This window comes from Leptosomus discolor, chromosome 5 (assembly GCF_034619465.1).
Source record: "Leptosomus discolor isolate bLepDis1 chromosome 5, bLepDis1.hap2, whole genome shotgun sequence".
NCBI classification, from domain to species: domain Eukaryota; kingdom Metazoa; phylum Chordata; class Aves; order Leptosomiformes; family Leptosomidae; genus Leptosomus; species Leptosomus discolor.
This window is the reverse complement of record NC_141395.1, coordinates 55,032,112-55,047,784: the sequence shown is the minus strand read 5'-3', so window position 1 is coordinate 55,047,784 and position 15,673 is coordinate 55,032,112. Positions and strand designations below refer to the sequence as shown.

Sequence of the window (15,673 nt, the reverse complement as noted above, 5' to 3'; positions counted from 1 at the left end):
GATCTCCAGACACTGACACTTATATCTTGATGTTCAAAAGAAAGGATATGCAAGTGTTATGGTAGAAGAAACAAGTGGACTGCATGACCCATTTATGAATTCCCTATTCAAGATAGCTTGACCCTTCTGTACATAAGAAAGTTTGGATACACCCAAAAAAAAAAAAAAACAGAAGAAAAATTATAGTATTTTCTTTTCTTTTAATGGAGATCCTGGAAAAAAGCTATGACTCTTGACAGACAATCAGAGTTTAAATGTTTAGACCTCTTTAGGATGAATTTGAGACAATACCCGAACACCACAGAGATTTTATAAACTATTATACAGAGAATTCTGTGAAATATTATACACTGGTCAGCCATAATACCTGAAGAATCTGGCCATCTCCAAAATAAAATTAAAGAGGCCTTTTCAAAGTGGATTATAGGGAAAATCTTTTGCATGTCAGTAAGAATAAATAGAGAATAAAACACATAAGAAATTTTTGGCAAGCAGGTAACTATGAGATAGTCTTTTGAGAAGCACCAATGTTGTGGAGAAACAAAGACCAATCATGACTGATGACAGGTCTTACTCAAGATGAATTGGACTTTTTGGAATCCACGAAAAGTGTATCCATTCGACAAATTGGTGGCCAAGGATCTTATCACTAAGAGTCTTCTTGATATCTCTGACCTGGAAGATTATAGGTGGAGTAAATTCTTCTTCTTCCTTCAGGGAACCAACATTCCCTGGGTTTGTCAGTCTCTGTCCATGGTTCTCAGGTACCCCCTAGGTGCAGGCATCAGACACCTGCCCAGCTCATCTGGTCATACTAAGACAAGTGTACCTGGACATTAGGCTCCAAGGGATTCAGAGGTTATTCAGAAGCTGAATTCACATTTCTGTCAGACAGGCCTGTATTAACACATGTGTAACTTTGGAGAATTTTAATAGGCATTAGAAATAAAATATTGCATGCACAGCAACATCAGTGCCTTTCTCCTCTACGGAAAAGTTGTATAAACATGAAACATTGCCCTACATTTACTTACTATCATGTTACATTTTATGGTCAGCTACATTATTATTCTTTGTATGGGAGAACTGTAACAGAGTTCAGCTTGATGCCGTCTTCCACAAACCATTTATGAACTACATGTATTCTCCAATGCATTCTCTAGGAGATTTTTCTGGCTCTGTTTCCAAATGTGCTTATTAAATTTTACCTATAAATGCTATTTGTAAGCCAGATGTATATTTACAAGACAACTCTATGCCTTAATAAAATTATTAGCTCCAGCTAGTCTGCTCAGAGTATATTTATGTCAAAAATTATGGTCAGATCCTGAAAAAAAAAACAGCAACCAACGCCCTTGAGAAGACACGGCTGGGGTTTCTCCAGGAAAAGCTAAAAAAAAAAAAACAAAACGTATATATATGTTTTTGGCATCATGCCTTCCAAAACACTGGGCACCAGTTCTGGAATGAACGAAGGCAGTAGAGTTCAGTTTTTTAATGGTGAGGTCTCCAGCCAATGTTAAGGAATTAGTTGCTCAGCAATATATCCAGCTCAAGATTAAATTACCTTTGATTAAAACATACAAAAAGAACCAGTCCTCAGCGAGTTATTATTGGGCTTGCAGAATGAAAAAAAGTAGTTGGCAGGAATAACAATACATCAGATGCCATCTACATATTACACTTTTAGAGGGAATATGTCTCAAAGGCCCTCCACCACCAAAAAAAAGCAGCCCACCAAAACCCGCTTGAGCCAAAGAATTTCTTGTTCATGATAGGTCATAGGAAAAGCAACAAATGTATAACACTACATATAAAGTCTATATGAAGTATATCCATGTGCTAGCTGACTACAAAACACATACTTTTTAAAAAATTACAAACACTGCCATAGTCCCAAATCTCATTAACTTGAAAGTCCAAATCTTATACCCCCATGCTTCCACATGGGTAACTTTTGAGTGTAGGTGGTATAGCACATGGACAGATGTTTATTTCAAAACAAATAGCATAATGTTTACGAATCCAGCCAAATACCAGGAATTGGGTGAGATAAAGATTGAATCCAGAAACACAGGGACAGTATTTTACTTTGAAAAAAAATATTTGTCTTATTAATAAATATACCTCAGTTCAAAACTTCCCAGTTTTTTTGAGCAGCGGTAGATATTGAAAGGAAACATAAACTTGTGAAGGAACCCCCTTGCGCGCTGTGTTCTATTCCCTCTTATGACAGGCAAACATTTATTTTAGTACATCTGTGAATGGAATTATGTGATAAGGAGGTACATCTTCTCATCCCAATACTTTAATGGAATATTTTTAGAACTACTTCCAATTTTAAGTCTATACATATTCGTGTTACTTTATACTCATTTGTTCATGTGCTGCAACTGTCTTTTACTTTAAATGCTTTTCCTGATATGGAAAAACCTTCTCAGGTTTCAGTTAACCTATCCGAACCATTTAAGTCTTCTCCCAAATATAATCTTTCTTTTTCTGATCCTTCTCCTAACCTTTTCTTCTCCTAGTGAAGTTTGAAATCATCTTCCGTGAACAGACACAACCAAAGTTACACACTATATTTCAGATAACAGATCAACAGTCAGCACTCTCTGTGGTCATCAGCTTCTTTGCAGCTCCTAACCCACATAACAACCCATTTTTTTCAAATAGGCTAACTATTTTCCACCAGATCATTAAAACTACGTCTAACTGAAAGCATGAGCAGAGTTGTCTTTGGAATGCATTCATAAATCTGAAGCAAAACCCACTAGCCGTCCTGGAGCCTTGCTTCAGAACTGGGTAACAGAATCAATCACTCTGGTATCCTTTGTTGCTATATGTGCAAATACTATTTTATTATCATTAAAGGGAAAAACACCTCTGTTGCTTGCATTGGTCCAGTCCCTCATCTGCAATGCAGTCTTGTAACTTGGTTACAACATTTTACTCACTATGATCCAGTTATAGAATATCATTCTAAATTTGACAGAATCATCAAAGGTACTTGTTGCTGGATCTGCAATATCACTTACATATTCTTTCAGAACTCTGAAATTACAATTACTCATCTCAGCCCTTGATCTGAGAGTGTTTCATTTTCTGTGTTTAATTCCAGTTATATATCCATGTGCTTGACCATTTCCCACATGGGCAAAGTCATCATCCTTCAGGAAAACTGACACAAAGTACTAATTTTGTACTGAGGCTTCAGTTTAGACCAAATACTTAAGCATAAAGTACTGTGTCCTTGTTTTGTCCCTTTTTTCCCTAAGGTTGAATAAACTTTTGTGGGTTTGGGTTTTTTTGGAAGGATCTAACTCAGCTGTGAAGTTGGACATTCACATCAGTAGCAAACAATTGAAACCTGTGTTCTTTGCACCGTAAACTGTCAGTACAGTATTGCATGAGTCATTTCTATGTTACAAACAAAAGCACTTACGTGTTTCTAATTTCCCTCCCCATATACTTTTCTATTACTGCATAGTGTAAAGAGCTCCAGGATGCTATAATGACAAGTGCAGGGTGAAAGTATTACCATCACCCAGTGAATGACAAAACAGAAATTAGGTCATGTATTTGCCTAAGCTGGAGTCTCTCTGGTCATTAATTGCTAGCCGAAGAGGATTGTAAGTATCAAAACCAAAAGCGAGATCTTGGAAGAAGCTTGGGGGGAAGGGTTGACATTGTCTGAATCTAGGTACCTACATCAAGAATCTACAACCTAAGACTTCAGGTGTTAAGCAGAGCACTTAGTTTTCACATTATATAATGTCCTAACCAAAATACTTTAGATACATTCGTGTCCCCTAACTATATAGAAAACTGATGCACATAAATTGCGTACACTAATATACGTATTCAAGCAGACTACCTTTGGGGATAATTCCTCTGGCAATGAACTCAGCTGCACAACACAGGGTATATTTGTATAGAATTTTTCAGACAAACTCAATCTTACTTTTTTTACAGTCCATGAAAGTCAGAGAAGCTAACTGATGGGTTGAAACATTGCCTACATGGCTTCTAGATGCCAGTCTTTGTGGACAGTATGCGTAGTTCTGCCCAGAGAAAAACACCAAAACAAACAAAAAATGTAAAAAACACCAAACCACAAAGAAACACATTCTAAATAACAATCCAAAGGCAAATACTGAGATGTGATGTACCAACCAACATACATTGCATAATTCAAATCCTGAGAGAAGGTACAAAGATATTTGTTTGAAAAGACAAAATTGGATGAAGGCGGCTGGTAAAATGCATTAATAAGAGATGGATCAACAGCTTAGTAATGAATAAACGATGCCAGGAAAGATCATCTATGAAAGTGAACTGAATACTTGAAAGTAAAGATCAATAATTTGCTTGGTGCACTAAAAAGTTACCACAGACTGTGAAAATGAGCTAAGCAGCTGCATTCTGAAGAGATATGAAGGGACTATAGCACATGTTCAAAAGGCTACAGAAAAACACACAATGACAACTTTATGAGATTTAGCTACATGGAAAGACTGTATCATAATGCATCTTAATATTATTATGCAATGAAATTGAGAAATGTTTAGACATAGCTTGATCAGAGTATGCTTCTTGTACAAGTAGGTGGTGTCCAGGTCACATGAAAAAGCCACAAAAAGAAATCTAGTATTATTGTGACAAGTCAATGGATAAGTTACAGGAAAGAAAACAGTAAGACCTTCCTTTAACCATGTTGAACATGAACTGTTTATTACCCACAATGCCACAGATATAATGGCTGAGATACATCTCACCTAAATTTTCATGTCTATATCATCGGTGTCTACACCTGAGCCAGTCCCCTGTTACACTCAATGGAAATCTTACCAATATAATCAATCAACATTAACAAAGTAGATGATTAGATTTAGTCAGATGAATCAAGCTTGTAGCGTGTTGATCCTGGCTAGAAGCATCAACCCAGCCACTCACTCCTCGAAGGATGGAGAAGAGACTCAGAAAAGGAAGAGAAAACTCATGAGTCAAAATAAAGACAGTTTAATAAGTGAATGAAAGAAAAAGAGAGTGATGTAAAAGCAGTCATTCATCACCTACCACAAGAAGGCTGAACGCCATGAATTTTATTAACTCCTATCAATTAGATCTCCATTGACTAGTAAGGAATGCAAAAACAGCTTGCTGAGAACTAGATACGTGCACCGCAGAACCTTTGTTTTATTAGCACAGTTTCAATTTGGAGAGAAAAAAACAGATTAGGCACTTAGGAGACTTCTACATGGACCTAGCAATTGAATTTGCATGTGTGGATGAGGAACACAGAATGAAATGGAAAGAAAAATCTTCATATGATCACTGTTGATGGTGTATTAATAAGTTTTAAAGGGAAAGGGAAGAGAGTAATGAAGTGACAGTCCAAGAAGCAAGTTAAGGATTTATTTGTAAATTTAGAGACATCTTGCTTTAGTCTATCAATAACAGATTTTTGAGAAACACATATGAATTAGGTAGTGATTACCAAAACATGAAAGCTCAAATTTCTTAACTATTTGTGAAAGTATATAACAAACTTCAAGACTGGATGACAAAATTCATTTTAGATTCAAAGGCTATTTTTGAATCTCAGGTATCAGAGTAGGAATAAGGATTCTATGCCTGAAAAAAATGGTGTTGAGCTCTGTATTATTAAATGACAGCTGGAACTAATATTAAATGATAGCTGGAAATAGTGAATCCTAGATTTTTTTACTGCTTTTGACTCCTGGCTGACTGAATTCGCAGTCTAAGACAGTGCAAGCTCCAACTGAATATTTCCAGCAATTGGTGCATCTGAAAGTGTTGGGGTTTTTTTTACACAGATCATCTAATGCCTAACAAGGTATGAGTTTTTATTATCACTGCTGAGAATTTTTAGGATCTGTTTCCACTGCCCATTTTTATAAAATTTGTAGAAACATAATTATCTTTGACACTTCTTTTTCCACCTTCTTTGGAATTAGCTGAAGGACTCTAAAATTAGAGGGCATATACAGACAGCATACAAGTATTGTCTCAATAGGTAAATCATAGAATCATCATAGAATCATAGAATGGTTTGGGTTGGAAGGGACCTCAAAGATCATCTAATTCCAATCCCCCTGACATGGCAGGGATGCTTCCCACTAGACCAGGTTGGTCAAGGCTCCATCCAACCTGGTCTTTAACACTTCCAGGGATGAAGCATCCACAACTTCCTTAGGCAACCTGTTCCAGTGTCTCACCACCCTCAGGGTGAAGAATTTCTTCCTTGTATCTAGTCTAAACCTGCCCTCTCCCAGCTTCCAACCATTACCCTTCGTCCCATCACCACAGGTCCTTGTAAAAAGTCCCTCCCCAGCCACCTTGTAGGCCCCCTTCAGGTACTGGAAGGTTGCTATAAGGTCTCCCTGGAGCCTTCTCTTTGCCAGGCTGAACAAGCCCAACTTTCTCAGTCTGTCCTCATAGGAAAGGTGTTCCAGCTCCCTGGCCATCTTGGTAGCCCTCCTCTGGACTGGCTCCAACAGCTCCGTGTCTGTCTTGTGCTGGGGTCTCCAGAGCTGGATGCAGCATTCCAGGTGGCATCTCATGAGGGCAGAGTAGAGGGGTAGAATCACCTCCCTCAACCTGCTGGCCACACTTCTCTTGATGCAGCCCAGGATACAGTTGGCCTTCTGGCCTGCAAGCGCACATTGCTGGCTCATATTCAGCTTTTCATTCACCAGCACGCCCAAGTCCTTCTCTCCAGGACTGCTCTCAATCCACTCATTGCCCAGCCTGTGTCTGTGCTTGGGATTGCCTTGACCCAGGTGCAGGACCTTACACTTGGCCCTGTTAAACTTCGCAGTGAATTTTGGGACTCATGAATTAAGATTAATTTGGCATTTTTGCAGACAATGAAACAACTATAAGAACACTTAGAGAATGGCTGTTCGGTTTCAGCAATTACTCTTTCATCACAAATGCCAGCCAGCACACCATGATAATCCCATGCCTTCCCTTCCATCTCCCTGCACTCTGTCTCCTTTACCCCACCCAAGTACTAGATCCGTTCATTGTACTGAATGCTGTTGATCAATGGATTCCCTCTGAATGGTGAAATATGACTTGGGCGTGTTTTAAACAGATTTCACAAGCATTTGAAAAGTAGGGTTAGAAGATTCACTCTCTGCAGAAATTATTACATTATTTCTTATGGATTATTTGCTAATTATTATATTTTCTATTGAATAACATTGTGGGAGAGTAAGGATAACACCTTAGTCACCGAAGCATATCGTTTTACCTTAGTTCAGTGTTAGGCAAGGTAGCACCTTCTAAAGATCCGTTTCTTCCACACTGTACATGGAAGCGAAGACAATTAAATACTCCGGTAGCATGCCTTTCTTGTACACCATTCCTAGACTCTGCCACCATAGGACATAGTTTCTAGTTTACATGTGTCATGATGGAAGACATTTAAACCTAAACTAATATATGAGCTCAAGTGTTTAATTTTTCAAGTAGCTTAATTGAAGGTATCTTACAGGAATTTGAAGGCTTAAGTCACATTTAGAAACTAGTAATTTTGACCCAGAAAATCAGAAGATGAACGGTAACAGCTCTTTAAAACTTTATCCAAAATAAAAGGTGGCCTAAGAACAGCTATTCTGGACTATTCTATACATTTATAAAAGATTGTTGGGGAGCAAACATTATCTGTGTGCATTGATCGCTGTTATTTCTATTAATTTGCTCTTTTTTGTTTTATCACTTATGAAACAAACATCAAAATTCCTATTGCATAGGAATTCACCAGAAAGAATGTCGGAAAATTCTATGAGGAGCAGTTACGGGCATTACCTTTGTTGCATTCACTACAATACGCTAAGTAGAGTGACTTTCCTGTTTCCTTCCTTCCTTTACAATGGAAAGCCAGTTATATCATCTAAAATTTAGATTAGAAGTTGGAACACGGACACATTAGAGCAGATTAGAGCAGTTGCCAGCCTGAATAGTCTGAACATGGCCAATGCCAGATAAATAAGAAGTCCCATGGTAGGAAACTGTGGAAAACACAGGTCAGCTGGAAAGTATTTCTTAACTATTCTCAAGTTACTGGACTGCTCTCTATCCTGGAGGATGCAGCTTACATGACTCAGAAAACTGTTGCATACAAATACAACTGCAGATTTTTCCACATTCTTCCATAACTCAAGTTTATTTCCATATTCTTGAATTTGCTTAAACACGTTTCTACAACACCAAATGACATTGTGATCTGCATGTCCATTGTCACCAGTCACCAATTTTTTCCTATCATTGTTAGAATTTCTGCCTTTAATTTTGTTAAGAATTTTGTTTTATTTTGTAGGTGGAAGGAAACAGGAACAATAAGACCTGTCAAAATTTGGGGCCTTTCCTTCGTGCTATATAAGAAATGGAATGTTTTATTTTTTCATAACCCTCCCGGTGAAAGTGTTAAAGGATAGTCCTGGTAACCGGAAGGCTCACAACACTAGGAAAAGAGATAATGCAAGCAGGGTCTAAATAAATGTGCTGTGTTCAAGTACCACAAACGTGATAAAACACTTTGGTATCTAACTCCCCTACTCTTCCATCCCCTAAAATCATTCTGAAATCCTGAGAAGCCATGAGGAGAGAGAAAGGGAAAACAGTGCTGCAGGAAGGAAGAGTTTCAATGTATTTGTTTTTAGATAGCATAAAATAAGAATAACAGTGTTTCTAGAGTATTTAGAAGTAATCTAGAAAAACAAAACCAATATTTGCTGTCTTCATTGGATCTTAAATTTATCTGTTACATCATATTACTTCTTGGTACAAGACTCAAACAAGAAAATCCTGGCTAAAACTACTAACAGTGCAGAACTGCTCTTTAATTGAATATTTTTGATTAATTTCAACATACTCTTACTAGCAGTATTTTAATTACAATTGTATACACACACACCAGTGAAATTAGTTACTTTGCAGTGTTACTGTATTAAGGTTCTTAAAGTCAAATCATGCCAGTCCAGATGTTCCTAATTACTTTAAAAGCACAAATATTTACACAAATCCTGTGTTTCCAGCTCCAGCATAATTCAATTTAAAGAGTGCTTATAATTTAACAACATGAATGATAGTTAAGCATAGCTAATATGGGAAATTGTTAAGAAATACTATATATAGTTTACATAAGGGAAGGACTTTAAGTCCATCTGAGGCAGATAAGAAGCTGTGATTTGCCCAAGACAAATATAAAATATTGCCAAAAGAAGGTGACACTATCAAAGACACATCAAAATATGACAAAAACATCTATTTCCCAGTAGCAATCACTTTACAAAGCAGGAATACTGGGACTTTAGGTTTCTGCAGGTCATTGTGCAGGCTTTTGTTTATGGGAGTTTTTCCTTTTTCTTTTTCTTTTCTTTTTTGTTTTTTTTAAGCTGCCAAACGGAGTCTAGCTCCACCCCTACTTCATACTGCTGCTTGAAAAGAGATGTGGTAGGTATTGCAATACAGCATTAAATGAACACAGAAGCTGAAGCACATGCCGCTGATGTAGGCAGATCATCTCCGTAGGTAATGTCTCTGGCAGGAGCACCCTTGTTGTTTATTTTTCCTGCTGTGCTATGGGCTTCCACAGGTAGTTGTGTAACACCGATGTTTCTTCCAGAATAGCATCTCTTAAAATGTAATTATTATGTAGATATATTTTGTTTCCCATATGAAATAGGGAAAAAGGTGGTCATTTAACTGATAAAACATTGTATGTAACCATATGCTCTGTGAACAGACTTACTGCTCTTTTATCCACTATATTAAGTCTTTGAAAAATTATAAAAGAGATGCCACATAAAGTTCCAGCTCACAGAAATTAGCTGCAACACAAGGCATTTCTATACACATTTGCACATCCACTATACACACATAAGAATTAAGACTGTACATTTTTTTCCTTATACTTTTTTTTACGTTAAATTGACATTAGTTATATAGGTATGTCTTTGTTTTAATTAAAGCTTTATGATAATATTAAACAAGAAAGAAAGAAAAAAAAAAAAAAGAAAAAGAAGACCAGACTGATTCAGCACAACCAGATTTCAAAATGTGAATCAGAAAGGAGTTAACTGTACCTTGAGTCACCTGTTGGATGGCTAACATTGTCCCAGAAACCATGTCAGGAATCAGATTTTCCTTCCGGTTGTAGACAGGCACCCATTTCAAGATGGGCAGCCTTCTCATACACCAGACTTTGATATCTTCAAAGTGAACAGCCTGGATCTTCCTCCAGACTGCACTTTTCCTTTTTGCTCCTGCCATCATTCCCACCCCCCCAAAAGCAGTTGCTCTTTCAGAAGCACACACAGTTGAGGAATCGCTCTGATGTGTGTAAGTCTCCAGTATTCTTCTGAGATTTTGCAGTTCCAAAACTACATAGAAAAAAAAAAATAAACAGAAGCACTTGAGATTTCTGCAGCTGTTCTTTAACTATACTCAATAAAAACACTTACTAAATGCTTCAATCATATAAACAGTTACATGCGATGCAAGAACTGTTTATAGTAAAGATCACATTTTCTGCTCTTTGCAAAAATCTGGTCTAGTCTTACGTTAGTGATTCTTTCCAATAACGTCCTGCTTTATATTGCCTGTAATGCTTGTGCTTTTGGCCTCAGTTCAGTGCAAAATGAGGTATTACTGGGTGTGTGTGCAGTATAGGCTGGGCTATGCTAATATGAGCGGAAGTGCCCAGCAGAGTAGGCATCTCCCTGTCAAGCTCAGGAGAGCAGCCTTGCGTCTCCTGGGGGCAGCTTTTCCAATCGCAGTCAAAAGACATGAAGTCCTCAGTAACACTCATGCTAGCAAATTTGTTTTACTCCATCAATGTTTTGTCTTCTAAATGACAGTAAAAAGCTTATTTGTGTAGCAAATGCAGAACATCAGGTAGCAATAAGTCCTGCTGAAAACACACACAGATTCTTTCTGTCGGTTGAAGCCTCAGACTTAAGTGTAACAAGCTCAAAGTGCAGTGAAGGACTGAAAGCTATTGTCTTCATGTGGGCAGTGCCAAAAATGCTAGCGAAGATCATTCTTCTTCAAAGCTACTCCTGGTAGTCCACCCAGCAAAGGCTCTCTCAACAAAGACAGTTCACCAAGTAACTTTTGATCTTATAATAACTTCGTGTACCTTGTGTATGATACAAAGTGCTCAGACACAAAGTGATAAAAGCATGGAAGAGTTTTAAATATCAAGACATCTAAATGCCTTGTCCAATATGGAGCAAGGGCATAGTGGCTTTCCTTTAAGATTTCTGTATCTCTGGATGGCAAAGGAATTTATGTTAAATTGTAAGATCTATCATATGGGTGAAGTGTCTTCCCAATCACTATTCTGCAGTAGGCAATAAAAAGAAGTATTTTTCTTTAATATTCCCTTTTTATTTATATAAATTAGTTTACATTTCTTCGTTTAGATTAAGAACAAAACTGAAGCATTGCACATCCAAAACAGCTTTAGAAAAATGAGACTTTGTTTCCAAATGCAATAGGAAGAGAAACACAAAGGCAAATGCACCACAGTTCATTCTACTGAGTGACATTCTCAGATGGTGTCCACTGTTGTGTCCCTTAGAAGTGCAAAGGGAAAAAAGGAAAAAAGAAATAGCAGGAAAAAATTGCTTAATACAGACCCTCACTTTTAACTATTCCAGGAACTCTTATTCTTTGCCCTGCCCCTCCTTTAACCGTGTACACATTTTAAAGATCAGAAGAAACACAAGACAAGTTTATCTTACTTCAGTTCACTGGAATAAACTTCTAAGCATTGATTCCTTTTTTTTTATGTGGAGTTTGTTGTTTGGGGTTTTTTGTGTGTGTGTCCCTGCTTTTAGCTTGAAAGTGCAACTCAAGGACTTCATAATCAATGCTTTTACAGCTGCCAAGTGTTTCACAACACAGACCTTTTTCTACTTTCAATGATCAGAAGTGGACAGGAATCCTTCTAGCTACAGCGAGAGTTATCAGCTGTCAGGGGCTGCTTAGTTTTGATAAAATGTTCAGTGCCTCTAACTGTAATAGCATTTACTGGGGAAAAAAAAATCAAAATACATTCATACACATAGATATGTATGTACAAAAACATACACAAATATGGGTACCTTTGTAAGAGGGATTAGACCCAGGGTTTTGTTTTGTTTTGGTTTGGTTTTTTTTAAAAAACCCAAAACAACAAAACAAATCATGGTTTGCTAGAAATTTTGAATATTCTTAAACAGTCAAAAAAACCCACAATATTATGAAACCAAAGAACCATCACAGAACAAACAAGAATGTACTCTCTATTCTTCAAACTTTTTGCATCAAAATGCTGAAGTTGTTTGGAAAAGTCTGTAATTGAGATTTTCCCACCTCATACATACAGAGTCAGCAAATGTGGTCAGTTTCCATTAAACCCAGATTAGTATCTGAACTCCTAGGATTAGCTGTATCAACACTTTTGTCCCTCCCCAACAACATGGGATGGTTTCTCTCTATGGGTGTGTGCATGCATGAGTTCTAACATGTTACAACTAACACTTGAAAATAAGCCATGTTAGATGCAGACAGAGCTATATATGTAAAGTCTTTAGGATGTCTGTATTGATGGGGAATTTGCACAGAAGTTTTATTTTACTCCAACAATTAACTTGATGAGTAAAATTTGCATTATCATTAAATCTGGAGTTGACAACATTGTCACTAGTCTTGAAAAAGTTCCTTCCTTGTAACTTTGAAATTAATAAAGTACTCTCACCAATGACATAAAGCAATGTATCATTTACAACCCCCCAGACAAAGAAATTAAAAATTTTAAGGGAAAACAGATGTACAAGTATGCGTAACAGCAAGCCTATACACACCAGTCCAACATGTGAATCTTAAAGAAACATCAAAAACCACTGTCTAAAACACTTCAGTATCCTAACTGAAACACATACTGTATCACACACACAGGATGTTTAAATATTTTGCCATCAGGCAGCTTTCCTTAACCTATAATCTATAAACTCCCAGACTACGTGGACTTGTCATGCTTCAAACTGCATCACAATGTACCTGAGCTATCAGAATTACAAGGCCTCTCTTTTCCTGAAACAGGCAGATAAGCGTTAGTTTTCTGAAACACCAGAGAATAAGCACGAGGACCCTTTGATTTTATACATTTGAGTCAGTGTATTCACACACACACCATTGTAAGGTCAGATTTTTTACAATTGGCTCTTTTGGTAATCTTATTATAAGTAAAGCCTATTTGCAAGTGATGAGATAGTTGGTTTTTTCTGGGAAATAAAGTATGATTCTAGTAGTATACGTATGTACAATGCTAAAAAGATAACTACCATAAGTCTAAATTTAGAATACAAATAGTATATAAAAGGAAAGAATTATTGCATGATAGATCAGAGCTGCTGGGATTTTCAAACCTGATTTATAATGGGTTCCAGAACAATGGGGTAAACCTGGGGGGGGAGGCAGTCTGTATTTTCATCACCTCCTCTAACATTTACATACATTGGATATTTACATACATGGTGAATATGTGGTGGTAGGAGGTTTGATTCTCTAGCTCTGGCCTCAAAGGACAAAAATTAAAAAATTTAAAAAAAGAACTCAAACACCTTACTCCAATTTAGACCTCAAAAAGAAAAATTTCTGGCAAACTTTGTGATAGAAGCCCTAATCCCCACTTCATATGGAAGCAGCTTTTGCAAGAAATCATCAGACTCTTGCATAAGAACTGCTTTTAGTCTGCATATAAGTAAAGTTATTGTTCAAGATCTATACTTATGTTTACATGGGCTCACAGAAGTTAGATGAAGTTATTTGTACCTTAGGCAGGCATAGACACCATGATAGAAATAATGTAACTTGTTCTCTGTAAGCTTTCTCAGGAAGACAGATTGCTTACTAAATATCTGCAAACATCCAGTACTAAATCAGCTTTGACTGACTAAACCTGTATTCCTGCTGATGTATATAATTTGCTCCCCAAGAACATCCAGTGCAGTCACTTCCCCAGGTTCTCACTGGGCAAGGGAAAGTGCATGCTATCAGTAACCCAAAACTTCCTGCACCTTTCTGGCTGGGCATTGACAGAATGATTGAGCTCTGAATATATACTGAACATGTAATGATTGAGCTTTCCTCACCCTTTCTTCAGTGGGGAAACTAGTTTCCATTCATCCTTTTCCTCTAATCTGACCAACAATTTCTATGAACTCAGTTTTGAACCTGCTATCTTTCTGTCAAATACAGATGACAATGGCCAAAGGATTAAGAGGATGTCAGGCAAAAAACTTAAGAAAAAATGTCAGGCAAAAATCTAAAATTCCGAGAGAAATCCTATGAAAAATTCCAAGTATATTTGACAAAGCACAGTTGGATGGGAATGGAAGTCAGATTTAAAATAAGGGGTGGCAGGTACTAGTTCAAAGAGACCAAACTGTGCAGTTCATACATTGCAGAAGTCAGCATGTGAGAATATCATACAAGTTACTTGAATGATAAGACAATGCTAACAAATGGAATAAAACAAAAACTGACAAAAATCCACACCTTCAATAAAGCAATCCTGAATTTTGAGAATTTGTAAAAAAAAAAAAAAAAAAAAAAAAAAAAAAAAATCAATCACATGTATTACATAAAATATTAAACTAGGCTTCAGAAGAAGCATACATTTAAGTATGCAAATTATTTACTACTGAAATTTAAGGAACTTCCCCCCCTAAAATTCTGATGCACAAAACTAAACATAATTCACAAACTTTGAAGCTTGCCAATATATCTTCCAAAGTTGGATGCAATGTATTTATTTTCAGTAATACCTAACTTTAAAAGTACACCTGATTTCAATCATCAAATACTTAAACGTGGACCTAAATTGAAAAAAAATACAGTTCTTACCCTTCACAAAACAGATTAAGCTAAAATCTCCATCCCTTCAAGATACAGGACATTTAGGAGTCACTGTGGGGGACGCTGATAAATATCTCCTTTGCCACAGAATACTCGGAACTATCACAAGATAAAGGTGAGCATCCAGGCAACACAGAAGTCAGGCTCGACTCAAATGGCTTGGGCTCGACTCGGTAAATGGGCTTGCCAGCACGGTTAATGATGCCGTGCTGCGCGACACTGTGTGAAGCAACACTGACATCGAGTGGCTTCGCTTGGTATTTTTCTTCGGTTATTGCAGGGTCCAAGAGCACTGTTTAGATCTGATACTGTCTCATGACGTGACGGTTTTTGAACTGGATAATATTAACTACATAGTTCAATAACACAATATGTTAAAAATCAAAGATCTGTAGCATCAGTGAAGCTTTACTAACTACATTTCAGATTATTTACTGGTGAGAAATTTAAAACAGGAGGATAATGGATAGATTAGCAAGGTACTGAATCACAGCAGCTCCTAATGCTCAGGTAGTCTGCTCTCAGCTCATCTAATGAATGAGAAATGCAAGTGCAGAACAGGCAAAATAAAATTTGATACTGCAACCATCCTCTTAAAATTCATTCCTGTTGAGATACTTACAGCTGTCTGCTAATAAATTGCCACACAGGTGCTAATGAAGAAAAAAAAAGTAAAATTATTCGGAACTTGTGGAGAAATGCCAGGCTTGCAAGGTCATTATGCCCTGGACAG

The 15,673-nt window shown here is 37.1% G+C and overlaps 1 protein-coding gene across 1 annotated transcript in view; it reads right to left on the bottom strand.

Annotated features, from left to right (window-relative positions):
* SLC26A7 (solute carrier family 26 member 7) overlaps window positions 1-10,308 on the bottom strand; it is a 69,269-nt gene extending 58,961 nt beyond the window's left edge. The window contains exon 1 of the mRNA XM_086465491.1: window positions 10,119-10,308. Coding sequence (XP_086321617.1) covers window positions 10,119-10,308 — 190 coding nt within the window. The remainder of the gene's footprint in view (window positions 1-10,118) is intronic.
* Between the last annotated feature and the right edge of the window lie 5,365 nt (window positions 10,309-15,673).